The sequence below is a fragment of the Neolamprologus multifasciatus genome, chromosome 11 (assembly GCF_963576455.1).
Source record: "Neolamprologus multifasciatus chromosome 11, fNeoMul1.2, whole genome shotgun sequence".
NCBI classification, from domain to species: Eukaryota; Metazoa; Chordata; class Actinopteri; order Cichliformes; family Cichlidae; genus Neolamprologus; species Neolamprologus multifasciatus.
In genome coordinates, this window is record NC_140449.1 from 35730881 (window position 1) to 35757891 (window position 27011).

At 45.3% G+C, this 27011-nt stretch overlaps 3 protein-coding genes across 6 annotated transcripts; 1 reads left to right on the forward strand and 2 right to left on the reverse strand.

The window, feature by feature from the left end:
- Positions 1-226: 226 nt before the first annotated feature.
- LOC146509205 (HEPACAM family member 2-like) lies at positions 227-6139 on the reverse strand. Of its 2 annotated transcripts, none has more exons than XM_085175951.1 (7): positions 6093-6139; positions 2988-3359; positions 2243-2638; positions 2003-2092; positions 1663-1721; positions 1243-1269; positions 227-1160 (listed from the first exon to the last, which is right to left on the reverse strand). In XM_085175951.1, exons 1-5 carry the CDS (start codon positions 6136-6138, stop codon positions 1690-1692), a joined length of 936 nt encoding a protein of 311 aa, XP_085032077.1. In that variant the 5' UTR covers position 6139; the 3' UTR covers positions 227-1160; positions 1243-1269; positions 1663-1689. The 2 variants fall into 2 exon arrangements, with proteins under 2 accessions (XP_085032077.1, XP_085032078.1); XM_085175952.1 differs by lacking the exon at positions 6093-6139 and adding an exon at positions 3443-3741 and having other exon boundaries at positions 228-1160.
- Positions 6140-10864: 4725 nt separating this feature from the next.
- LOC146509206 (sialic acid-binding Ig-like lectin 15) lies at positions 10865-14821 on the forward strand. Its single transcript, XM_085178452.1, has 3 exons — positions 10865-12395; positions 13312-13701; positions 13927-14821. Exons 1-3 carry the CDS (start codon positions 12341-12343, stop codon positions 14349-14351), a joined length of 870 nt encoding a protein of 289 aa, XP_085034578.1. The 5' UTR covers positions 10865-12340; the 3' UTR covers positions 14352-14821.
- Positions 14822-15700: 879 nt separating this feature from the next.
- LOC146509207 (IgGFc-binding protein-like) lies at positions 15701-25943 on the reverse strand. Of its 3 annotated transcripts, XM_085178451.1 has the most exons (5): positions 25657-25696; positions 25301-25355; positions 25121-25192; positions 17628-18782; positions 15701-16166 (listed from the first exon to the last, which is right to left on the reverse strand). In XM_085178451.1, exons 3-5 carry the CDS (start codon positions 25164-25166, stop codon positions 15748-15750), a joined length of 1620 nt encoding a protein of 539 aa, XP_085034577.1. In that variant the 5' UTR covers positions 25167-25192; positions 25301-25355; positions 25657-25696; the 3' UTR covers positions 15701-15747. The 3 variants fall into 3 exon arrangements, with proteins under 3 accessions (XP_085034577.1, XP_085034576.1, XP_085034575.1); XM_085178450.1 differs by having other exon boundaries at positions 25301-25943; XM_085178449.1 differs by lacking the exons at positions 25301-25355; positions 25657-25696 and having other exon boundaries at positions 25121-25280.
- Between the last annotated feature and the right edge of the window lie 1068 nt (positions 25944-27011).

Below are 27011 nucleotides of genomic sequence, written 5' to 3' on the forward strand. Positions count from 1 at the left end.
GTACCGCTTACCTTTTTTTAAACGTTTCTGCCATCAGTGGGCATGTTTTTCTTTTAATATGGTAAATGTTCTTAGTTTAAAGATTTGATATGTTTGTTATTGTTTATAAATGAAGTTCGTGAGATTCTAAAAATTAGCGTTCTATTGTTACATTTTACACTGTAACAATAGAAACGTTTTCAATTTAAAAACATGTCAACTGTGAGTGTTATTGTTGTGTTTGGATGTGATTGTAGTTGTGGGAAACAAAACACAACACGAGTCGAGCTTCTCATGTTAAAACAGATTTAATGATTTTTAATTGAGTCATTCAAGTTTTACAATAAAACTCACCACACTGGTGAGTTTGTGTCGTCTGACCAATCACAGACTGTTTGAATGTTTATTTTTTCTGTCTTCATTACAAGTTTTCTCCACAACACTGGAAACAAAATCAATCTCTCCTTAAAACACAACAGAATAAAGGAACGATGTAAGTAGAACGGTTTGTGCAGTAGCTCAGTAAAAACAATGTAACTGAATATCTTAATTATATCTTAATCTAAAAACATTTTTAATTTCTCTTTGATATTTGGGCTGATTGGGACCCGATGAATGTAAAAACAAAGTATTAGCAGATTTATTTATTTATTACCTTATTTTTGTTTTGAAGAAAAATCAGAGCCACATATGAGGATATTCATTTAAAATTCTGATAGAACAGTAGCAGGATAATGTCCTCATTAGTGGATATCAGGCCTGTGTAGAGCAAAATTGAGTATTTTGGTCTAAATAACCCAAAATGTGATGTCCACATATGTGGACGCAGGTCCTAGGAGGTTAAAGTAGACACAAAAATATAAATATGAAGCTATAATTATTAATAACAAAGTAAAATCTGTTTATCTGATGAAACAGACGTACAGACATGCACATCTTGGATAAATAATACAAACTGTTTGCACGTCTTTAACCTGTTTAATATCAGCCGCAGTTTTACATGTGCTTATAAATGTCTGGAACTCTGTTGCTGTTTGTGCTGAAGACAAAGTTTAAATGGAAAAGAAGAGAAGGCTGGCTTTACAAAGCTTTGACAGGATGCTGCTGTATTTCTGTGGACAGTAAATCATTAAAAGTCTTCAGGCTCTTGGGAAAAACAGCCTCGTCTCACTGGGTTGTTCCTGAGAGCAAACAAATGTGTTATTCAGACTTCATGCTCAGTATTTTTCAGTACAATGTTTTCTGACTGATGTTTTTCCACACCTGGAGTTCCTTAGATGGTACATGACCCTGAAATGAAATGAATAAGAGTTCAGCCATTAAAGCCATTATCAGATGACAATATCAATATCATGGTACTGCACACCTGAAAGTGACTTTAATGCCTTTTATATTGTACAGTCATATTTTTGGTTTTCATTGGCACAGATTCAGATCATTTATTTCGTCAGAATAACGAAGGAGCAAAAATGGGACACGTTTAGCCTGACCAAAATAAAGATATCATCTTTCACAGCATGATTATCAAATGATGCGAGCATCAGGAATGTGGAGGTTCTGCTGTTCTCCATTAGTAACAGAGCTCAGGTGAGGAAGACGAGGCAGGTGTGAAACCAGCCAGCTGTTACCTTGCTGTGTTGTTTATGTGCGGACACTCAGAGCATTTTTACAGTATGGTCTCACCTGGTCACTCTGTCAGCTGTCAGCTCCTCACTCACCTGCTTCCTCGTTGGTTTCTGGAGCTGAAAGAAAAAAAATCTCATCTGAGGTGAAAACAGCTGCTTTGCTCACAGGATTCGTTTCATTTCCAGTCGAAACAACAGAGAATCCTCACTGATGGACTCGCTGCCACAGGTCCTCTCAGGTCTGTGCATAAAGGTGACCTGCAACATTCACTGTCTAAAATAATCCTTCTTGATCTCATACTGGCCCCTCAGCTTTGTCGTTTCAGATCAATGAATTTTTTATTGATTTCTTTTCACATCCATGAAAAAGCTGAAACTTTAGAAGCTTTGGGACTCACAGGAAGTGGAATTGGACATGGCGCCGGCTGAATGAACTGTCTGAGGATTTCCTGCTGCGGAGTCTGAGACCTGCTGCTGACATCTGTTTCCTTCACATACAAAACAAGATGACAACAATGACTAAAAGACTCCAGCTGCCTCAAACTAAGCTCTGAACAGGCCACAGGTTGTTTTATGTTGCAATATCTGGAGTGACCACTAAGAGAACCTGGCAGCACTGAGTAGAAACAGGAGCTCACTCAGGCAGTAAAAGACGATTCCTGCGATCGGGATCAGGAGAGCGATGACAGCACGCACGATCAGAGAGATCTTCAGAGCGTCGCTCTCTTCACTCTCTTCACTCTCTTCACTCTGATCCTGAGGCTCTCTGGTTGGATACGTCCTCTCCGTGTGGTTTAGTGCACTCTCCGCCCTGCAGGTGAGCTCCTCCTCCTCCAGGTACGGCACACAGCTGGTCACATGGTACGGGCTGGACTGTGAGGACTCACTCTTGTTCTCTAACATGCGTCTGGAGGCCGACAGCCACATAATCTTAGGCAGCGGGTTACCTTCAGCTCGACACTGCAGCCTCCGGGGGGCGCTGTCTGAGCCACAGGACATCTCCACCACAGAGAGGTTCAGGATGTGAGGCTCAGCTGGGAACCAGAAGCAGAAAAGTAATCTGATTACAGATGATTTTCCATCATGTGACACCTTAAACCAGTCTGGCTTCAGATGCAGCTTTGACAACAATCTTCAGAACAACTTGTATCTTTGCATGTTGGATCCTCTCCAGCAGCAGAAAACCATGAATGTGTCTCTGAACAGCTGCACAGAGAAGCCTGCAGGATGGACGACTACAGGTCACCGCTGAATAATTTACAGTCCAGTGTGACTCAAACCTCGGCAGAAGGTCGCTGTGTGGCTATCTTTCATTACAGTCTTTGCACCTGTGTGACTCATACGACTTTGATAACTTTCAGTAAAAGCTGAACTCGACCTTACCTCCAACATGAAGCTCTGTCTTTGCTTCCTGAAAGTTCCTCCACCCGTCGAGCTCCACTCTGCAGACGTACGCGCCGTTATCAGTCAGCTGTACATCCCTGATGAGGAGCGACCCATCCCCCCATCGAGGATCTCCTTTCAGGGAATGTTTTAAATCGGGAAATGCGCAGGGATTGGCTCCATGCATGGAATCATTTTTTACTGGACACTCTAAGAACAGAGGAGTGTTTGATGCTGTGAACTTCCATGTGACCTTGATCATTCCTGAATAATCCCGTGTGGGGGTGAAGAAGCAGCCGAGGACAGCATCTTCCCCTCTGGAGACTCTGAGCCCTGGAGAGACGATCAGCTTCCATCCAGCTGAGACAGAACCTGACAGAAAACATCTGGATGGTTATTTTCATGTTTGAACTCACTGCACAGCTCCAACCAGCGACACTGGGACTCTAGCAGACCTCTGAAGATGCTCTGAGACACCAGCAGCAGGTTCTATAAGACCTGCAGAACATCCTCCAGCCTGTTGTGTCTGCACCAGGAGCCCCTCGGCCTTCAGAGACGCTCCTGGTCCAATGAGGACACGTTTATCCGTGGCCTGGTTTGAAAGAGCTCTGGAGTGTCTCAGTGATTTTCCTGCTGGTTGTGGAGCGTGCTGCGGTTCTGCTTGCATCACTCTGTGGTGAACTTTGCACTTTTGTGTTTCAATCAATCAATCAAAGCTTTATTCGCCACATGCAGGTTGCCCTGCAGTGAAATGGGTCCCCCCCCCTCCCCCCCGACCTTACACACATAACACAGACATTACATGGGGATACAAGTCGGAGACCGGTAGCGTTACAGAAAAAAACACTGAATGTACACAACATCGGGAAAATACTAGAGGAAAAAAAGAGACCTCTACTCATGCTGTGCTTCCATGGTAGGACAGCACAAGAACAGGAAACAAAAAAACTCCTCTGCACAAAAAAGCACACAAATGTCCACAGCACAACATTGTGAAGACATAACAAGCCACAGGGTTGGGTGGGGGTGAGGAGTAATACGAAGCGAACACAGCAGCCGCCCTGCACAGCACTATCACCCCAGCGCGGCACAAAGACCCGCCGTGTTCCCTCGCAGGAAACAAGCTTCGAAGGCGTTTGGAAAGGGAGGGGGATGAGTGAGTGCTTATCAGTGTAAGTGTGTGTGTGTGCGTGTCCATAGTTCAGCTGAGACAGTGTCCTTCGCCCTATCAGGCTAAGTAAACAGTCCTCCAGCCAACCCAGGTGGCCTTGCATGGGGAGAATAGTCATCACATAGTTGTTATCAGGGAGTGTTTGTCCGGCTTCAGCCTTGGGCCTGCAGCTGGCGCCGTGGTGGTGTCTGCATTATGATCTCAAATTTGTTGATTTGTTTTCATGCGAGCAGCTCACGAGAATTTCAAGCTGATCATTAACACTCCGACACTGGTCTCCGCGAGCCTCCCCATGATGGTATCAAACTTCTGTTCCATGGTGTTGTCATTCTTTTGACTCTGAGACCTCACAACTGCAGTGATCCGTTCTGCGATGTGATCCAACTTTCGCTCAAGGTTCACATCTTGAGCAGGGCCCTCTCTGATGTATCCCACCATACGCTCAATGGTGTTGTATTGAGCCTTCACGGCAGCTGTAAGCGTCTCCAAGGTGTTAACCATGCTGCGTTCGTTGTGAGAGGTCGCGCCTCGTCCCATCGTTTCTGTCTTTTTCAAAGTCTTGAAGGGAAGCTATAACTTTCTTTTTGTAGCTGCTTGTGGGGTCCCGCTTTAAGGCTTCGTAGGTATTGTTGTCACTGAGGAGAGTAGTGATCTTTGTGTGGTAATCTGTACCACGTAACGGACTTCCAAAAATCCACAAGGAAGCTGTCCCACTCAGACCCATAGTCAGTAGCATAAACTCAGCCACTTATAACATTGCAAAACACCTTGCTACCATCCTTGCAAACATCCTTGCAAAAATGTGCGGCTATCCTAAATGGGCGTTCATAAAGTCAGCAAAGAGGCACAGAAAAGAAGATCAGACACCAGCGAGGGAGGATAAGAAGGACAGGCGCAACAACATTGTCATCCCCTATGTAGCCGGTGTATCAGAGAAACTCAGGAGGGTTTTCTCCAAGCATGACATCCCGGTGTACTTCAGACCCAGCAACACACTCAGACACAAACTGGTTCACCCGAAAGACAAAACGCCAAAACACAGACTTAACAATGTGGTGTTTGCTGTACAGCAGCGAGGAATGCCCAGACCTCTACATCGGAGAGACCAAACAGCCACTTCACAAGAGCATGGCACAACACAGAAGAGCCACCTCCACAGGACAAGACTCAGCTGTCCATCTGCATCTAAAGGTCAAAGGTCACTCTTTGAGGATGCCAATATTCACATTTTGGACAGAGAGGACAGATGGTTTGAAAGAGGAGTGATAGAAGCATCTATGTCCACTGTGAGCGACCATCTTTGAACAGAGGCGGTGGTTTACGACACCAACTGTCTGCCATCTATAATCCAGTTTTGAGTTCCCTCCCCAGACGCCTTAACGCCCACTCACATCCTGGGCCATCTGACCTCAGGAAATCACATGATAAGGTGGGGCCAGGTTTCACAATGAGCTCACCTGAAACTCTGGCTGATTGGGACCCACACTCAGTTCCACACCTTGGCTCAGGCGATTAGAGGATCATCAGGGGGTCCTTTTGTCCCTCTGTGGGGGGAAACTCCCACTAGGTTTATATCTGGGACTCTCCACCATTTGACCTTAGAACTGAAGAAGCTTCTCGGATGAAGGTGAAACGTCTTCAAGCAACTTAAAGAAGTCCAGACGCTTTTCTTTGCAAGCTCCTTTGACTATGATGACCTGGATGACTGAGAACCTTCACAGACACTCTGTGCTTTGGTGTTCACCACCAACCGCCATGTCTTTCAGTGACTGAAATACAAAGCCAGTCTCTTTTGTCACACACATTAAATTCTCATGTCCTGTGTGTCTAAATGTTTGACTTAAAGGAAAATCCAGATCTAAAGATATCTCTACTGTGAGTCTTTGAATCCTCTCTGATGCCATCCTGCTTGAACCCAGATTCAAAGTTCTTACCTGAGACGATCGCACTCAGGATGAGGGAGAAACGCTGCAGCCACATCCTCAGACTGACAAAGAAATGAAGCCGTCAAACAACAAATTCAGGAAGTGTGAAATGTGTCATTTCTAAATTGATAATTTCCTGTTAGTAAAAGAGAAGAATAAATATGTGAGAGAGCCCAGGGCCGCCTGCAGGGTTTCACACATTTTACTGCCTGTTTTCATGTTTGTCAATCAGGACGTTTGCTGGCTGGAGTCTGGTGGTCTTCATCAAAGCCTGTATCTGTGACGAAGCTGCTTTTCACAGTGTGCTTGTCACAGCTGGGGCAGCAGTCGTGTGGTGGAGTTAAATGACCCAAGATTCAAGAAACTGCTCGATGCAGGTGAGCGTTTTATTTACAAAGGGTGAAATATACACAGAAATGAGGATGGCGAGGACTGCACAAAGACACAAACCTAAACTAGGAAAAACGAATAAACCTGGAACACGAGATGCAACAGAGAGAAACACGGAGAGAAACCAACTAATGCAGAGAAACACAGACGACACGATGAGGAGCACAGGCAGACACACACCATCAGGAAATGATTTTGTTTATTTCACAGCCCTTCAATGACGTTTCTGTGAGGAGACCCACTTCAGACACATGTGGCCCCGCCCACACAGCCCCACAGCCCCACAGGTCACCCACACCTGCATGTCTGCTACAATGTAATAACAAGGAAACACCACACAGGAGACAGTAAGAAGGTGAAAGCACCCGGGGTATAGAGTATGTTTGGGGAGTGTGATTGAGTGTACATGTCCATTTACGTTTATTCCTACGTTGGGTGAGTGCTGAGTGTTTGTATATGTGTGCATGAGGGTGGGAATGCATGTTTGTGTCTGTGTGTGCCTGTTTGTCTGTGTCTATATGTCAGGTCGGGTCTTAGACTCCACCTCTCTGGGAACTCCCAGGCCCTCCAAAGTGTGGAGGCCTATCTCCCCTCACCACACTCCCTGCCGGTGACTGATGCCCTCAGGGGTCGGTGCATTGTTGGTTCTTGGTGTCCGGGGCTGGGCGCTCAGGTCATGTACCAGCTCACTCCCGGTGGCTACTTGGCGGGGCCTGGCGCCTGCTGCTCGGTCAGGCCTCTTCCGGGGTGCGGGGGGCCCTCGGGCCTCCGGCCTCTGTGCCTGTGGCTCGGTTCACTCTGGCACGGCTGGCTGCCGGCGGAGCCGGCGGGCACGCCGGTGCAGCCCCCTCTAGCTTCTGCCCGGTGGCTACTGGGTGACCCCTCGTCTGGGGATCCTCAGCCCTTCCCATGAAGGTGGCACGGATGCCCCTCCGGTGGTCCTCCTTGGGCTCTTGCACTCTGGGGCCTCTGGATGTCTGGGGCCTGGATCTCCTCCATGCCTGCTTCATGCCCTGGGGGCGGGGCTATGGCTCTCTACATCCTCTAGCAGACCATTACATGGGGAAACCATTTGAATACAAGCTGATCCACACAGGTGTGCACACGGGTGTTCACTGTTCATAGACTTAAATCACACCTTTCTTGGCTGCTACTTCAAAGCACATTGTGCGCTGTCTGTCCTGCGTGCTGCACAACAACATTCAATATTTAGTATTTACTGCTGTTTACACTTAGCTAGATTAATGCGATGGTGTTGTGTATAGTATGTTGCTTTGTTTTGTTTTTTTTGCTTGTTTTCTATTCTTTTTCTCTCAACAGGTGATCCCGGAGATATTTTTTCTTCCCCCCTTTCTCACTGTCCCTCTCCCCTTCTGTTTTTCTTTTCCTTCCTCTTTCTTTCTCCCTTTCCTATCCCTCACTCATGTCTGTCCCGTCTGTAACAACTGAAAATAAAATAAATAATAAAAACAAAGGTCGATCAAATGGACCAATACGGCAATGCCATGATGATCCATTTGGCAAAATAAATCCATTGGGTATCCTTGTTGGTCTTCAGACAACAATTCTGACGGCTAAAGAACCAAATGGGACAGGCGGAGAAAAAAAAAAAAAAAAAGAAGGTGAAAGCAGCACATGTTTTATGACCGTCTCATACGTGATATAAGGCTGAGAGAAGGACGTCGCCGTGCTGTATATGAGGTGCTTTTAATTCAACTACAAAATAAAAGCATGGCATCATTTCAAAAACGCTGATAAGCCGACCATGAGCTGAAGCTTGTGTGCGCCTCCCAAACCTGCAGCACAGGCCTTTAAAACAGTCACTAAGAAACGTAGCGGAGCATCAGGCTGGTGAAGACCTCATGAAGGTTTCGCTCCTGAGCTGCTCTTCGACAGCTCTCTTCATTCAGCCGCTGTAACATAGCTGGTACTTATGTACAGCACAGTTGCCTGTGCAGAGTTTGACTTTCGCAGCTGTGAGCGAGAGTCTGTTTTATGGTATTATTTGTTGGCCCACTGTGGCCCAGGCATGGGCCCACTGTGGCCCCACATCTGCAAACATCTGGTTTAAACTGAATAACACTGATAAGATACGAGGCCTTGATGCATGTAGCCAGTGTTGCCAACTTAGCGACTTTGTCGCTATATTTAGCGAGTTTTCAGACCCCTTAGCGACTTTTTTTCTAAAAGGCAACTAGCGACAAATCTGGCAACTTTTTCTGTTACTGGAGACTTATTTGTGACGACTTTTTGACGTGAAAGCGCGTATCGCTCTCACTCTCAACAAGCAGCAGTGCTGCCGTGGGCGCCTCACCCGTGCCAAAGCGCTCACAGGCGGAGGATAGTCCTCCCCCAGCTGCTATCAGGGCAGGAGACGTTCACACCTGTGCGTCCAAACGGCAAATGAATCGCGCATGAGCGAACCCGCTGCTCCCACACTGACTGTAACGCAGTCAGTTCTTCTTTTACTGTGATGTTGTTTTGTGGATCAGTTTTAAAACTACTTAATGCCTTAAGTCCAAGCCCGGATAAAGGAGCAGGGTTGGAATTGTGACATTAAAAAAAACAATAATTGCTAAAATAAATTTAATTTGTAGTTCTAAATAAACTCTAAATGCATTTAGGACGTTTTTTACTCACTTTATGTCTCTTCCACGATGTTATTTCTCTCTCCAACAACGTAGGTTACAATTACATTAGCAAGACCAATTATGCAAATTAGGCGATGACGTCATTTGGCGACTTCTAGCGACTTTTAGGACAGCCAATAGCAATTTTCCTTACTGAGGAGTTAGCAACACTGCATGTAGCGGGCCTCATCCTCAGACTGACTGCACACGGAGAGTAAAACAGGAAGTTCTGAGAAAACTGTCACCTCTAAACTCAGTGTTTCCTGTCACGTAGACAAAGACGAAGCAGAGAAACAGAGACCACTTCCAAACTGGTTTTACACCTTTTACTTATATTTTATGTTTTTACAGATTGAATTTAGCTTCACATGTTGATCTGCTGATGGAGCGCTCACACTGTGTTTGGACCTGAGTGATCCCAATCTGCTCGGCAGTGGCTGCAGTTTAAAACCTTTGAATGTTTCTGAATCCTCCACATTTTCATTATTTCCAGGTGAACGTGGAAATGTGAGGGTCAGACTGGGACATTAATGGGACTGTTTTAAAATGAAGGCGTGTTTCCAACTATGGAGCAACATTATGGAATCATGAAGTGAAAGCTTGCATGAGGCACATGAACAGTTTCAGTTCATATAAAGAAAACAGCATCACAGTCTGAGTCACATGTTTCCATTTATCAGGTTTTTTCATTTGTGTTTGTTTTATGATGCGTGCTGATGTGCACAAGAACATTTACGTGTATGCAGAGACATATACTTATTGCACAAACAGCAGCTTCATGGGATTTTCTGACTCACCTAGGTCCAAGTCTGGAAATCATTTTCATTTTATATTCAAACTCTGGACTTTTGCTCGTTTCAAGCTCTGGGACTGCAGTAGCGTAGCTTTGCATCACAAAAGCAGAATAAACACAGAGCAAAACTTAACTTTAAATGTTCTTATCGGAAATTTGTGGTTAAATATACTTTTTTGTTTTGCCTGTCCCGTTTGGCTCTTTTTCATCAGAATTATTGTCTAAAGGCGAAGAAAGAGGCCCAACGGATTTACTTTACCAAATGGATCATCCCAGCCTTGCTGTAATGGTCTATTTGATTCACCTTTTATTGTTTATTTTAGTTATTTTTTTATTTTCACTTGCTAGATACGGGACAGACTTGAATGAGGAAAAGAAAAGGGAGCAAGGAAGAGGGAAAGAAAAACAGTGGAGAAGAGGGACGGGGATAAAGGGAAAAAAACCAACTAAATAAGCAGACAAAAAATACATCTATCAATCACCTGGATCAACTGTTGAGAAAGAAAAAAGAAAACAAGCAGAAGAAAACGAGAGTAATAGAATAAACAACATCACAATGATATATGGGAATATGACAGTAAATACTAAATATTAAACATTATTGTGCAGCACGTAAGATCGACAGCACAGTGTGCTTTGAGGTAGGAGCCAAAAAGGGTGTAGTTTGTGTGTGTGAGCAACCGTGTGTACACCTGTGAGCATGGACGCACTTGTTTTTAAAAGGTTTCTTCATGTAATGATCTGCTAGAGGGTGTGGGGGGCCACAGCCCCGTCCTCCAGGGCATGAAGCAGGTATGGAGGAGATCAAGACTCCAGACATCCAGAGGCCCCCAGAACACAAGAGACCAAGGAAGACCAACAGAGGGGCAGCCGAGCCACTGTCCCAGAAAGAGCTGAGGAGAGTCCCAGATGAGGGGTCACTCAGCAGCCTCCAAAAGACTCCTCCCTCCACCCGCTCATATGTAGTGTTGATGCATGTGAGTTCTAAGGTGCATTTAAAACCCAGGAGGGCATGGAGCTACCTGCCAGAGAGCAGCAGGTAAGCGCATAGCCCCTCCGGATAGCCCTCAATGTCTACGTGTATTTAAAATTGAGAGGTGGGCAACAACGCCAGGGGTGAGGTTGTACACCCTGATGGTCTTTTGGAGTCCGTGTAGCGTGCCCACCCCCAAGATCCTATATGTATGTGTAATGAGAGTGTGAGTAATGTGAACGTCTAAGTTGTGAGATAAAATTGAGGCACAGGCAGCCAGAAGGGGACAGAGGGGGGGGATGCCTCCCCTGCACCCTGGTGACACACCTTTACCCCAAGGCCCTGCATGTGTGGGTGATTGTGGTGGAGCAGGAAGAGGGAGGCAGCTGGAGGTGGGGAGGGAAGGAAGGGAGGGGCAAGTGACCCCTCCCTGGGGCCAGCTCCCCCGCTGACCCCAGTAGGCACCCCCATACAAGGGGGCCCAGGCCCATCCGGACCGGGGCCCAGTACAGCAGCGCCGCCTGGCCCCACAGAGCCCGGGACAGCCCACCTGACCCCACCACAGAGAAAACTGCACCCACCCCGTCATCCACCCATCTTCCAGACTACACGAGACAATAGACGCCCAGGCTGAGATCTTCCTCCACCTCTCCTGTATCCCCCCCTCCTGCAGAGTGGGTGGTGAAATTTGAAGAAACCACCGCAGTGGGTTTATGTCCAAACCTGAAGTCAAACTAGGGTTGGGAGAAAGAGAAAGAGCAGCAGGGCATGCAGGGGGGGCACACTGCCCCCAGGTGGCAGGAATGTAATCAGTCAACATTTGAGGACTTTAATTTCAAACAAACGATGCTTTTAACCTGCCGACTGTTGACCTCACCTCGTCAGCTTTTCAGCACGTTCTCTTGTTACTAAATATTATCGATTTGATCTAAAATACAAACTGTAATATTTTACTATTAATCGTTTTATCTTTCATTACAATCAGGATGTAGAATCCTGAGGACAAAACACAGGATCCAGTTCAGTACATAAAACATTAAAAATAAAACAGTCGTTAAAATAATCTAAAATTTTGCTAAGAAAGGAAAGAAACATGAAATAATACAACATTGTGAGATTGCAGCGTGCAGGGATGACATGCGCACATTCAGCATGTTACTCGTGTATTTCTTGGAGTATTTCTACACTATTGTACTTGTACACGAGTAGACGGTGTGAATACTTTCATCCAAACATGTTGAGCTGATTTTATTTCTGCAGCTCAGACCTGAGCTCCTCTTCACGGTTTCAGTCGTGCAAACAAAGTTCAGATCACATGGAAGCTCGACGGGGTATAAATAGAGAAACGGAAAATCATGAGCGACGTTCTGGGAGGGACTGACTCACACACACACACACACAGACACACACACACAGACACACACACACACACACACAGCCGTCCTGTTTCTTTGTCTTATCTGGTCGGATCATGGACGCCCGGCTGCTCTGCAGCACTCTGACTCTGCTGCTGTCCGTCACACGAGGTGAGCTGATTTATGCACGTGCACGTTGTCTTAATGTGCCAGGATGTGATGTCATTTCTGTGCTTTAATACAGACAGAAGCATCCTCACAGATTCTTTCAGAGAAACAGCAGAACTTTAGAAAAGTGATGAGAAGTTTGAGGGCCCGGTGGCGCCAGTGTCCAGCAGCCTCGCCTCTGTCAGTGCGCCCCAGGGTGGCTGTGGCTACAATGTAGCTGCCATCACCAGTGTGTGAATGTGTGGATGACTGGATATGTAAAGCACTATACAAATACAGGCCATTTACCATTTAAAAATGAGCCAAATGTATAATAAGTGTGCTTTATTTGCCATTTGTGCGTCTGCTGTGTCTCTGAATCACATCAGTGCTTCACAAACTGCCTCAAACGTGTATTTGTAATGACCACCAGGGGGCGACTGCTCCGGTTCTAAGAAGTCTGATTACAGGTCTGTGAGTCAGCTGATCTCTGTGAACTTTCAGACAGTTTTTGTTTTCAGGTCTTATTAAGTAAAATAATGATGTTAGATTATTGTGACAAAGGAGGGTAAAGCACAATGATTCACAGTGATTCAGGTTTAAGGAAAAGCTGCAGGGAGCTTTTGTATCCTTGTTTCCAGACGGTGAGTGGGCGTGGTCACGACTCTGCACACTCATAGGCCAGTCACCATGAAACATTGTGCTGTTGGTCATTTTGCTAACAGCATTACAGAGTTCAGGGACTCCAACAGCTCATTTAGCACCAATACCCTGCTGCAGCTACAGCACCACCTGGTGGTCGGTGGCTGCATAACAGCTGCCTCTCAGGTGACATCAGCAAACAATGAAGCTTAAGCTTCTTCTGGGCTTGTCCAGCAACAACAGCAACATCCTGCTACTTATAACAGATTTTACTTGAACTACTGTTTTTTCCCATCAGCCCTCAGCTCTGCAGAAGACGGCTGGTTTGTGACGGTTCAGCCGGAGGTACGAGGCATCGAGGGCTACCCGGTGGTGCTGCCGTGCACCTTCGGCCATCCGCAGCACTCCCAGCATTCCTCCCTGCAGGTCGTGTGGCGTCTGGGCCACGGGCAGGGAGCCACCGTCCTGTACCGCTGCACCAGCCGGTCCGGAGCCCCCACCTGTGAGCCGGGGCCGAAGCAGGACCAGCGCTATCGGCTGGAGGGAAACCCGAGGGAGCACGACCTGTCGCTGCGCATCAGTAACACCATCCTGCAGGATAATGGACGCTACTACTGCAGAGTGGAGGTTCAAGGACGAGAACACATCAGCTTCGAGGACAAGATGGGGACCAGACTGAGAGTGGAAGGTACCGCCCACATCACTCACAGCTGACCCAGAAACAGTTTAGCACTTGTTCTTCAGCAGCTTGGTGTAGTGAAGCTTTCTGAAACACAGTCAGCTGATTTTAAGGGTGGATTTTCTATTACAACAGTTAGCTCGCAGCTAGAACCTTTAATCTCAGTGGCTGTGCAGTAGGATTAAGATGCATGAAGGCTTCCACAGCATCTGACTCCTCTTCCTCCTCCTCCAGCTCCTCCAAAGATCCTGGGCCTGTCGGTGGAGGGCACCGAGCAGTCCGGCTACAGAGCGCTGTGTCGGGTCCAAGGCTCCCCGCTGCCGGACGTCCAGTGGCTCGGCCCGGACGACCTGCTGGAGGGCTCTCTGCTCAGGCCGCTGGCTCAGGGCTCCACCGGCCACTACCACACCGTCAGCCAGCTGAGAGACGTGGAGCCAGGCCAACAGTACACCTGCAGCGCCTCCAACCCACTGGGTAAAGAGCAGGCCACCCTGTATGTCCTGCCCCCCCAGCCCCCTCTCTCTCTGGCCGGGGCTTCACCTCCTCTCCTGCTCCTCCTGTCGGTGTCTCTGGGGGCAAAAGTCCTCCTGCTGGTGGGGATGGGGGTGTGGATGGTGCAGGGCGGAGCTCTGCAGGGGCTCAGCTGCTGGAGGAAATGACTGATGCCAGTCATATAATCATGGTAAAAGTATATGTAGTCAAGCTGATCAAACAGCCAGTAAATTATGTATGTATGATTCCTGCTTCGAGCTGATTGGGTGAACATGACGCTGATGAGTGCTCAGCTGTCACATCATCACGGATCATAATCGCCGCACAGATCTGTGCCATGAAGCAAAAATGGGTGTGGTGCGCCTAATAAAGTGGCGGCTGAGAGCACATCGAAATGAAGTTGACTTATTTGCTCATCATTAGCCACATTTGATGTGAATTCCTGAAAGTTTCTTTATTTAAGCAATAAATTCCACTAGAATTAAGTCGAATGAGAATTGTTTACTTTGTTTTTGCTTTAATTACCAAATGATTTCAGGTTTTTACAGGAAACTTAAGGAAATAAAGTCTGAAACAACTGATGCACATCATCTGCAAACTTAATATTTGTTGAAATTTGCTCATTAATGTTGTTGTTGGACATTAAATCCATTTAACAGTAAAGTTACTAAAGTCTTTAAATTCTTAGCCTGACAGTAAAGAACATTTAGAGTTTAAAGGTGTAAAGATGTGAATCGTTTTGGACGTTTCTGTACTGGGAACAAATAAAAGACCAACAGCGTCCAGTTTGTCACAGCAAAACAGATTTATTGATATGTCACTGAGTCCATGATTGACTGAATAATCATTGTTACAATAAAACTGGTGCATAGATGATTCTGACCAATCAGATTCAACAGTTCAACATGCAAACTCTGGGTCGACTTCAAACCGGTAAATAATATAAAGCATCAGCAGGACGAGGTTACCTGTGAACTTTTCATTCAGCTCGGTTTAGGAATCCTTAAAGAATAAAATCACACTTGAATTTACATCTTCAGTTATTATAGAAAAGTATTCTATCAGCAGACGGCTGATTTATTTATCATTTATCCCAGAAACCGTCATCTAAGAGCAAACAGTGAATATGAGTTAGCATCAGCTGATTATTACACATCTACCATCAAACACACGAAGCTCAAACACTTTAAATAGTGACAAATAACAGCTCACACTCTTCTCAGACGATTACAATCAAACAGGAAACCAGTGATGCTGCATACTGGTTTCCGACGATCGTAACATTTCCCAGTCAGATCAGCAGGAGCATCATCTGCAAAGTGAAACTCTCTTAAATGCTTCGTTACAGATTTGCTTCGGTTTTCAGGACACAGACGCTGCTGGTTGTTGTTCAGGTGTCTGACCAAGCAGAGCGTGTGCGGTGACGAAACCCTCAGACTAAACTAGAGTACATGTTTTTCTCTACAGAGCCATAAAATATTCATGTGAAAGCTACAGCATGCTTATATGTGAGTAGGATGTGCAGTGAAACTAATGACAGTGCAGAGCTGCAGACTTCCTGTCCTATATGGGGAAGAGCTCCGGCTCCGTGTAGCAGATGTAATGAGCACCCATGCAGCAATCGTCGTCGCTCCACTCCACGCCCGTGCCGTTTCCCAGACGCATGATGGTGCACTGGCCTTCCTCCACCCCACCGGGCTCACCGCCACCCCAGTTGGTGCTGTTGACGCTGTGCCCGTTCACCCAGAACCACTCCCCGTTCAGCGAGCTGCGCCGCATGCCAATCCACACCTTTTGTACAGTGTTAGTTAAAGACTTGTGCTGGCTAAGTTTGCCATAGATCTGTTTCTGGAGGTCGGTGCTTGACAGGCAGAGCAGCTCTTTGTTGTCGCTGTCAGCGCAGGTTTTAAAAGATTCACGCCAGCCTTTGCGTTGGTCTTTCAACTCTATAACCTCGGGGGTCACGACGCAGCCCCTGAAATCTGTTCGGGAAGAAGAAGAAGAAGAAAAGGCTGAAATCAGAGGTTTCACAAGACTAGACATTAAAGCAAACGCCCGAGGTGTAAAGTTGTTTAGAGTTTAGGGTGCAGTCGTTCACATTTATTGGAAGGAAGCAGCTAAAGAGTGGACGCTTCCTGTTTGCATCGGTTTCTTTCTTTAAATATAGTTTGTATTTCAGTTGTTGTTGTTATCGCAGCTCCATCACTGCTCTGTGCGTCTGACGTTATATAACCCGCGCGTCTCAAAGTTTAGCTTCACAAAGGTAAACATTTCTGTATTCTTTATTTATTTCTGCTTTATTTTGCTGATCATGGCTCACATGTGTGAGCTGCAGCGGCGATTGTGGCTCAAGAGTTGGGAGTTTGTCTTGTAATCGGAAGGTTGCCGGTTCGAGCCCCGGCTCGGGCAGTCCCGGTTGTTGTGTCCTTGGGCAAGACGCTTCACCCGTTGCCTACTGGTGGTGGTCAGAGGGCCCGGTGGCGCCAGTGTCCGGCAGCCTCGCCTCTGTCAGTGCGCCCCAGGGTGGCTGTGGCTACAATGTAGCTGCATCACCAGTGTGTGAATGTGTGGATGACTGGATGTGTAAAGCGCTTTGGGGTCCTTAGGACCAAGTAAAGCGCTTTACAAATACAGACCATTTACCATTTTCACTATTTATCATTGTAGTTCAGGCCTCACAACCGTGAGGAACACTCCTGTCCAGACGAAGGAGGGTGGAGTCAGGCTGGCTGTACTGACAGTGCAGCATATTAATGGAAGGTAAACGGGAATGACGCTCTGCAGCTCTGCAAAACGTGAGAGATCTTCCTGTGGAGTGCACCGAGGCTGGTGTCCGAGCATCAGGAGCCCCCCCACAGAGACGTCTTCAGCGCTCCTACCATCAAAGCACTCCTGAACCCACGACAGCATCAGAGACATCTTATCTGGACTAAAGAGGGAAAGAACTGGACTGTTGCTTTGTCCAAGTTCTCTTGGAAAGGCAGCATCAGGCTCCTGGACTCTTGACGAGCAGACACTTGGATGCTTGAGTCAACTTTAAGGACTTAGCACCCGCCCACAGCTCACCTGACCTGACCACAGCAAATCAGTGGGAGAGGCCAAACATCTGACCCACCAACCCAAGCTGAAGGTCTGTAAGCAGCTGTGCTTCAGTGAGACCTCGGCAGGACAAGCTGAGCCCTCCACGACTCGCCAAAGTGCTGAGCGCTCAGGTGAGCACGCTTCAGAGGCTGGACGTTTGGGAGAGTCCTGCGACTGATCGTGTCTGATTTTAATGACGTACGAGACGTAATCATCACAGTAAAAAGTCTGCATTCAATTACAAACCAAACTTTTTTCATGATCTTTGTTTTTTTAGATGCACGGGTACATATGACGGTGTCCTGCACTCAGTGGATATTATCACTAACTGTGGAAATCAGCAGCAGATTTTAGTTCCTCACCTGGGCTTGAACTGACGACAGGTGCCTGGTTCCCAAACGAAGTGCTGCCATTGTTCCCACTAAAGTAGACGGCCATTTTGGAGGTAGTGTGCCAGATGACAGTTTCACCCGAACCCAGAGTAACTTGTGCCGAGCTGTAATTAGTCCCCTCCAGTTTGCTCCACTTTTCACTTGATATGCGGTCATTTCTAACACGAACCCCGTCGGTGACGTTACTGCTGACCACGATCACGGCGTAGTTATTGGAGATCGAGGATAATGCTGTGACCACAAAGCAACAGGCAAAGTTTTCTGTTGGGATCAGAGGGAGGAGTAATCCTGGCCGGTAGAGGATGGCTGTGCCGGCTACATCATACATCAGTGAGCTTGAGGCGTAGGCCGTGACGCTGGTGGAACCGTTCTGTGCCAAAAGTACCCTCGTCTGTCCCTCAGCATCCTGGGCCAGAAATGGAGGAACCAAGTACTTCAGCGTCCTGCCTGAGGCTGGCGGCAGAATGGTGTACAGCAGCCCGCAGCTGCAGTTGCCCTGGACGACGCAGGGGTGGCCAAAGAGGACGGCCACTGGCTTTTCAGCCGTCACGTTTTTAAACCCTGCACTCTCATTCAACCAGATCTGAGCAACCTGGCCTGACTGGAGGGGAACTTCTTGCGTCTTTAATCCTGCGACGCTCACGCTGTTTTGCTGCTGAACACCGTTGACGATGATGATTCTGAACGGGCCTCGCTCTGTCACCGTCTGCACAACTAAGTCCTGAAAATTATTTGTGCCGGGAATTGTGGGTATTGGTGGGATGAGGTACGTTGTGCCGAGTTTGTTTGTAGGTATGACGACAGCAGTCTGCACACTGTCTTCTTTACTGCTGATGGCTTGAACGGTGATATTATTGTTGCTGTCAATGGTCAGAATTTTGTTGGAGATGTTTTGCTTCCCGAGTTCCAGCGCTGCATTCACGACGAAATTCCAAACTCTTCCAGCGTCCAGGACCCTAGGCTCATAATTGTTGTACTGACGAACGTCGACTTTTGTCCCATTTTTCAAAGCAGTGATTTTGACCCAGTTTCTGGCCGGGCTGGGGTAGTAGCTGGCGATGTTCTCCGGAAACACAACGATAAAGTTTTGGCCAATGGTGTTGTAAGGCACAGGGTCCGTGGACTCTGGTGAAAGAAAACACAGTAGCTGTTTAATGAGGAAGAAACAGAACCGTCTTTGTCCTTCCTTTCTACCACATTTTCAGGAATTCTGGTGAAAATTATTCCAAATAAAAAGAAAATTCTGGATGATTTTACTCTGAAAATCAAAAATCCTGCCTGATTTAAATTTGGCTTGATCTATCCCAGCATCCTCCTCTGTCACACCAACCCTCTGCATCATGTCATGTTCAGTGGCGTGTCCAGCGGGGTGGCCTGGGGGGGCACAGCCCCCCCCCCCCCCGCCACCCCCCGCCACCCCGAAGCTAAAACACTAAAATTTAATGAAATATCAAATGTACGGTTATGGTTTCACAGTAAAGCTCAGATATCCGAGGGTAAGTGAATGCAGCACCGGCTTCTGCACTATGAGCATCATGTTAGCAAAGGTAGGAGAGCCAAGCAGAAAGAGGCACCGCAGAAAACAATTTTTCAGCGAAAGATTAACAAGTTAACATAGCTGGACTAGCCATCGGACATTTGCACTGTGGGCTGATGACTTATTTTATTTTATTTTTTGTAACGGCATGAACAATGAGAGGTGGTGGATTGGCCAGATGCTGGCCGATTTGTAAAAATAACTCAATTGTTTGGTGGTGGCTATGGCGGAGCTTCCACAGAGGCAACAGGTGGATGAGGGAAGGGGAGGCAGGAGGAGGAGAGACCCGAGGCAGCCGCCGGTGTTCCAGATCTACTGGCGTTTAGATCTACTGGCGTTGGTCGAACAGATGTGTGGCAGTCTTGCGTTTCAGGAGCTGCTACCGACAAATCAGTAGTGATGTGCGGATCGATACTGAAATATCGATTCCTCCGATACCAATCATTTATGTTCTAGAATCGATACTCACATTAAAATATCAATATTTTAGTAATTTAGGGTAAATTTGTAGGTTATCATTAACAGGAACAGAGTGGAAAGAAACTATATCATTTGGATTGTCTACATTGGAAGGAACTACTTCCGCCTGTGCGAAGTATGTCTGTATAAATGTGTCCAGCCCCTTGGTGTGCACACTCACAACAATGGCTGAGCGTAAATGGAGTCATGTGCAGACGTATTTTATTTCCACAAACGGTTGAGACGTAGTTTGCAATACATGTGGCAAGAAAGTGAGGTGTTGTGGCAACACCACTAACCTCATCAAGCACTTCAGAGTAAATCATATCACAGAATATGACGAGTGTATGTTGAGGCAAACTGAAGAGGAGGAGAGGGACAGGTGCTGCTAGGGCGAGACAGACGTCTCTCACAGAGTCCTTTAGTGCTGCAGGCAGGCAACGTGTTCAAACAACTTCAGTTTTCTTATTTCTATATGATAACTCTGCATTATTAAGCGATAAGAAAAAGTAATCCGATGTCCTGTAATCATTATGACGCTATAATTTGAGATACAATAACTGAAATACGTTTTTGTACAAAGTATCGTATCAGATCAGTATCGTCGATACCTCCCTGAATTTTACTTGGTATCGGATCAGAAAGGAAATCAGTGGTATCGCACATCACTACAAATCAGCAAAAAAACGCCAAATGTGTCATCTGTGACACTTGTGAGGTTATCTCGAACACACTCCGTCAGTCTTGATGCCGTTGAACAACAAAATGTTTAAAAATGTTTCGAGTTTACCTGGTGATATCCTCATGCGCGACGCGATCGCGGAAACAGCAAACAATTAACACCACGCCGATGTTGTTCACAGGACAACAAGAGTAAACGATCGGGAGACTCTAGTCGTCGTTATCGTTCCCCTCGCACGTTTTATTTCTCCGGTTTCAACGTTTTTGCTTCACAACTAAAGCGAGCAGTTTACTTTGTGTACTAACATGGACTCGAGTCAACCAGCGCCACCTCTGGCCAAGTGCCACAGCCTACAGCCAGATCAACCTGTGACACACATCTGCAGCACGTTTGAATTCATTTCATGCACAACACATTTGTACCTTTGTGTCTGTTTGTGCGTCATGTGCGTCGGTAGCAGCTCCTGAAACGCAAGTCTGCCACACATCTGTTCCACCAACGCCAGTTGATCTAAACGCCAGTAGATCTGGAACACCGGTCCGAGTATCAGGTGAACTGAACTTCAGGTAAGAAGTTATGACCTGCAGTCTATCTGTCTATTGGGTCAGATATAAACCAAGTTTAGGTGGAGTTTATTTTCGTTGTGCTGACTTTTTACACTCAGTTACAATAACTCGTACTAAGTGAGCTAGCATGACGTTTCTATACAGCTGTTCGTTGCTATGATGTTACTGATAGTAGGGCTGCCACAAACTATTATTTTGATAGTCGACTAGTCACCGATTAATTTTGTGATTAGTCGACTAATCAGATCATCATCCATTGGATGTAAAACGTACAGCTTATTGCACCAGCAGCATCTGCTCTTATATAACTATCATTAGCTTACAGCTTTAAGTGTTTAAGGTCTGTGCTAACTAAAAATAAAGACAAGATGATAGTTTGTTAAATTTTAATGAAATTTACAGATTGTTTCGGTGAAGTTTAATAAACTCCTTGCTATCTAAAATATAACAGGACACTGGAGTAAATTCTCCAGCATCTCACACTTCTGATAATCAGCTGTCTGCTTGATGTTTATTCAGCTGTGTAAAAACTATAACTTTAATCTCAGCCAAACCGATTTACTCAGGAACAAATAAAATACTAAAAAAAAGCCAAACAATAACATTTTTAAGTTATCTAAGTGACTTATATATCATGTTTAACCTGAGTAGCGAAAGACGGCGGTGGGTTTGAAAACGATTTGCCGGTATCGTGCCAAAGTAGGTATCCCCGACAGAATTTGTTTCCCCTGTGCTGGGAGCACGCAGCAAGTACTGATGTTTTCATTTTGTGAAAAAGTAAAAAATTAGTATCGTTACATTACCATTCAGTTTGAGGGTTACAACAGAAAATTATATATTTATTGCTCACGGGGTATCAGATGGGATTATTTTAACAAACCATTAACATTTTGGCTGATAACTATTTTTATTCTCCTGTAACTTTACTATATAAAGAGTTAAATCCTCCAAAGTTTCAGGAGTAATGCGTCCTAATAAGAAGTGTTTGTGAACAAAAAATCAGCAATGTGGGATACAGTTTGTCCGTGATTTACACAGGGGGAACAAATTGTGGCAGGATCAGCCTGATATTATTTGTATCCCACTATAACTTCGTTGTATAACGAGCTAACATCTCAAAAATGTCAGAAGTAGTTAGTCATTATAAGAAGTGTTTGTAAACTAAAAATCAACAATGTGGGATACTATTTGTCCATGATTTGGACAGTCCAGCGTGTGCTTGATGCAGGGGAAACAAATTCTGTCGGGGATACCTAGTTTGGCACGACACCGAGAGTCCGGTGTTCTCACTAGGGATGGGTACCGGTATCCGGTGCCATGATGGCACCGGTTCTGACATAAACGGTAGTAACCAGACCGAAAAGCAGCGCACATTTCGGTGCTTTATTTCGGTGCTTTTTTTTCCTGAGATGTGATACACTTTGAATTCTAGCCAATCATTTTACGTTTCCGGGGATAGTAGGCGGGTCCAGGTACGTACGTACTTTTAGAGCAGAGCTACAGGTTAAAAATGCCCAAGGCGAAGCGGTCAAAGTCTGGCTGTACTTCACAGCAAAAGATGCAAACTCAGCAGCTGCAACAAGTGCTTTAAGCTGATACTGTGATACTGTCAAAGGAGGTAACACCTGAAATCCGATGAAACACCTGGCGACGCATAGCGTTTTTTTTAAAAGCCGAAAAATGCGCCGTATTTGATAGCTTGCTGCGAGACCTCACACCGAGCACATCTACTGCAGGTGTGGTGCCTGTTATCGACCCGGAGTTAGCAACATCCCCCAAAAAGCTGAAGAGTAGAGTCCTGGCCCCTAGCCCTGCCAGTGTAGCAGAAATGATGAGGATGATGATGCAGCAGCAGCCGTTCTTCTCTGCGTGAGTAGCTTAATGTTGTTCGTGTATAATTTACGTTGAGTAGGCTAACCACGTTATTACATTAATGCATGTAAGGTGAACTAGCAAACACCATCATAGCTACATGCGGCTGTCTTCTTGTTTGATGGCAGATACTCCCTTCACCCTGGACAAAAGGGCTAAAATGACCAAAGAAAAAGTGGGAAACAGTTAAACATGAGAGGTTTTTGGACAAAGTTTTTGTTTTTTCCATTGTTTAAGCTGCTTCCAGCCAAGAGTGATACCATATATGCCCTATAGCTGCAGAAAAGGCTAACATTGTTATCTTTTTACAAAAAAAACAGCTGAACATGAGAGGTTTTTGGACCAATTTTGTGTTCTCCATTCTTTAAGCACCGGTTTGAGCACCGTTTAAGCACCGGCACCGTTTCAAAAGTACCGGTTTGGCACCGGTATCAGATAAAACCTAAACGATACCCATCCCTAGTTCTCACAGCTCTAGTTAGCCTAGCCCCCGGCTAGCTATCGAGCTAGTGGGTAACAGACATCTCCGAAAACGTCAGAGCGCTTTTGAAAATATGTGGTGTCTTGATAAACTGAGCAGATATTTGAGGTTTACACAGCTACATTCTCGCCTGAAAATATGTTAAACGTTTATTTTGTGACCCAGAAAGAATAATAAGAGTAACATTAAAACTAACTAGCTGCTGCCATTGTTGGAAACTGAGCTGGGCCGCGCTATGAATTCTGGGACACAGCTTCTTCTTCTTCGGGGTTTAACGGCAGCTGGCATCCTTGTACATGCAGTGCTGCCATCTTCTGTTTCAGTCCGTTATTACACTCTTAAATCCTACTACTTATTCCTGCGTCTTTTGTGATCTTACAAAGCTTCAAACGACGCGTCGACTATTAAATCAGTCGTCGACAATTTTAATAGTCGACGTAATCGTGGCAGCCCTAACTGATAGTGAACTTTATTTTATTCATAAGGTTAGTTAGTAGTTGCCAACGGCTCCTTAAAAATGGAATGGTCCCTGATTCAGAGAAAATATTATGCGTTACGTATTGAGCTGAGAAGAGACGCAGTTTGTCCTGGACTTTAGCTAGAATGAAAAAAAAGAAACAAAGCTGGAGTTGTTCTGTCTTTACGCTGGGGAAAAAAAATACTTTTCTTTCTTATTCTCATTTCAAATATTTAGCTGTTAATAAATAATTATCTGAATCTTGCAAACAAAGTTTTTATCTGATGTAAAATGTATAGAAATCATACATATACCAACAAGACTGTACATCACTGTCACAACAGCGTTTGTTTTCATTCAAAGGCTTTATGGCTTTAATACCTGGGGGGCCGGTCTGTAGTCAAAATGCCCGATTTTCTGTCCCAGTCCAGCCCTGCAGGTTGATACTGGCAGTGTCACCATGCCAGCTGACTGCATTTCATCATCAGCCAGTGTTGTTCTTTATACATCAATATTACCAAAGTTTACCATAAGGCAGCATAGAAAGTATTTACTTGCTTTCAGGTTTTATTCAAATGTTAGTCTTTTCATTTGTTTCCCCACTTTGTTCCTGTTTCAAAATCAAACACCAGTTTGTGAGAAGATTATCTTCTTTTTTAATAGGCAGATAAAGTTTTGCATTGGCTAATTTGCCAATTGTATGTTAAAATGTTTGTATTTTAATATTCAAAAATGTTTTTGCCCAAAACATATGTGCACTACACGTCAGTAAAAATACTATGCAAATAGTGATGTCCTTGACTGCTGAATAAACACTGACTGATTGTATCTCTTGTACTTTATCAACACAGTATCTAAAAACTTTGCACCGTAGTGGTTAAAATCTCATTCTAATAAGAGTTAAAATTCGGTTATTAGGTTTATAAGGTTATTGAATTATGGTTAATGGTTGGTCGAATTGTTTTTAACATTATCTGCCACCCTTCACCAAATGTGTGCCCCTACCCGCCCCCCAACAAACATTTTCTAGACACGCCACTGGTCATGTTAACAGTGGCATCTACGCTGAAGCCTCTGGTGGACAGTTGAGGAACTGCAGGTTGGATTATCAGTGTTTCAGATCAAACTGTAAACATGCAGATTATATCGGAGAATAAAATGATGCTACAGAGTTCCAACAAGCCGCAGTTTGTTAGTAAAGATGGTTAATGACAATAATGTCAAAATTAAATATCAGTAATCAATGTTCGGTTTGAGTTTTGAATTCTTATTATAATTTGGATCCTAAAGCTGTTTTGTAGTGAGCAGGTGGGAGGAGTGATACTCGTCATACAGTCTGTAATATTTCACATGACATCTGTGACCCCAAACTGCAGGTGACCCAAAAGAAGCCCAGGTGTGCTGTTTACCTGAGCTCCTCGCTCCCAGCAGCAGGAGGAGGACCAAAGGATACATGATGGAGGAACAACACCAACGTCTCCCTGCGACGCACAAACACACGGAAAGAAACAAAGGATCACATGAGGTTAAAGTCCCGGTGCTGCTTAACTTTGAGTTCAAAATCATCTGAGATATGACGTCACATTTACCTCAGTTTATCATCAAATTACAAAAGTGGCTTTGTGTGCGTTTAATACCAAGCTTCTGTCGACACAAAGGAAAAATATCAGGAAAAACTGCAAACACAAATTTATCTGATGTTCGAGTCGCGTTCATATCAAACATGTTTAATGCTTAAATAATAAATCAGAAAATCGATCACATGCAATAAACTCAAATGTTTTAAAAGTACAAAAACATTTTATCAAAATACAAATGTGTGAAAAAGAAAACCAGGCCAAACGTTAGCGTGAGACAACAAACGGCTCTGTGATCGATCAGCTGCAAACTTTGGAAACGGGTCAAAATCAGAATTTGTGCCTTCGAGGAGAAACCCGAGTCTTACCTGCCGGTCTGCGGTCAGCGGCTGACTGTGGGGAGTTTTCCACAGTCACCTTCTTTCCTGTCCTTCAGGTATGGAAACGATCATTTGTGAGTCAAACTCGCAGTGATTTGGAAGACATTTGCATGCCATGCACATCCGTGCAGGTGTGGTTGGGGCGACTGTTCGAGCTCCTGCAGCTAAAAGCACCAAATCGATCTGTCAGAGCTTCGATTCATCTGTGATCCTGTCGTCACATCTGAACTGTTTAAATGTCTCATTTATTCTGCAGCCTAGACGTCCACATTACTCACACTCTCACCTAACACATACATATAGGGCCTTGGGGGTGGGCATGTTCTACAGCATCCAGAGGATGGTCGGTGTATTCAACCCACCTCTGGCGCTGGTGCCTTACACACACACTGGACATTCTGGACATTGTTTTCACTTCATCACTTAAACCACTTTAAACATATTTGCACAACACTGGACATTATTCCTCATTTCCAGTTAATATTTGTACAGCTGCTGCTATTGTGTGTATATATATTTATATTTATATTTCTTCATACATTCTTATATATTTCTATACTGTGTATTTTGCTGTACAGTTATTTTATTTTCAACTTTAATTTATATATTTTATCTTATTCTTCCCAGTTAAATTTACCCTTCATTCTAATTTGTGTTGTACAGTTATCTCATTCTTAACTTAATTTTTATATTTTATTTTATTTTATTCCTTCCTGGTTAAATTTACCCTTTTTTATTTTCATATTTATTTCCTATCTTATTCATAGCCTTTTCTTTTTTTTCTTTAGGTCACGAGCAGTTGTCCAAGCATTTCACTGCATATCGTACTGTGTATGACTGTATGTGACAAATAAAAATTTGAATTTGAATTTGCCCTACCCTCAATCTTAAATGCATATAGACACTGAGGGTTTTCAGGAGGAGCCGTGCTTCCTGGAAGCAGGAACCATGCTCTCCTGTGTTTTAAATGCACTTTAGAACAGCACACAGCAACACTACATATGAGCGGGAGGAGGGAGGTTTGGGGTCTTCACTCACCCCGGTTCTGTTAGCCGTCAGGGCTGGGGGGCTGGGAGGAGGTGCTGGCCGTCAGATTGGGGTCTGGGATGGGGGGCCTCCCTGCTCCTGCAGATAAGGAGGTGGTCCGCTTGCCTCCACCCCAGAGAGAAGGGTTACATCTCCTGGGTTTAGGTGCGGCTTGCCCCTCTGGGGGCGGGGCTACCTGGACCTGGGATATAGAGCATGTTTGGGGAGTGTGACTGTCTGTGCAGTGTCTATTTGTGTCTGTCTACACGGTGGGTGAGTGCCGAGTATTTGGTTGTGTATATGGGGCGTTGGTGTGT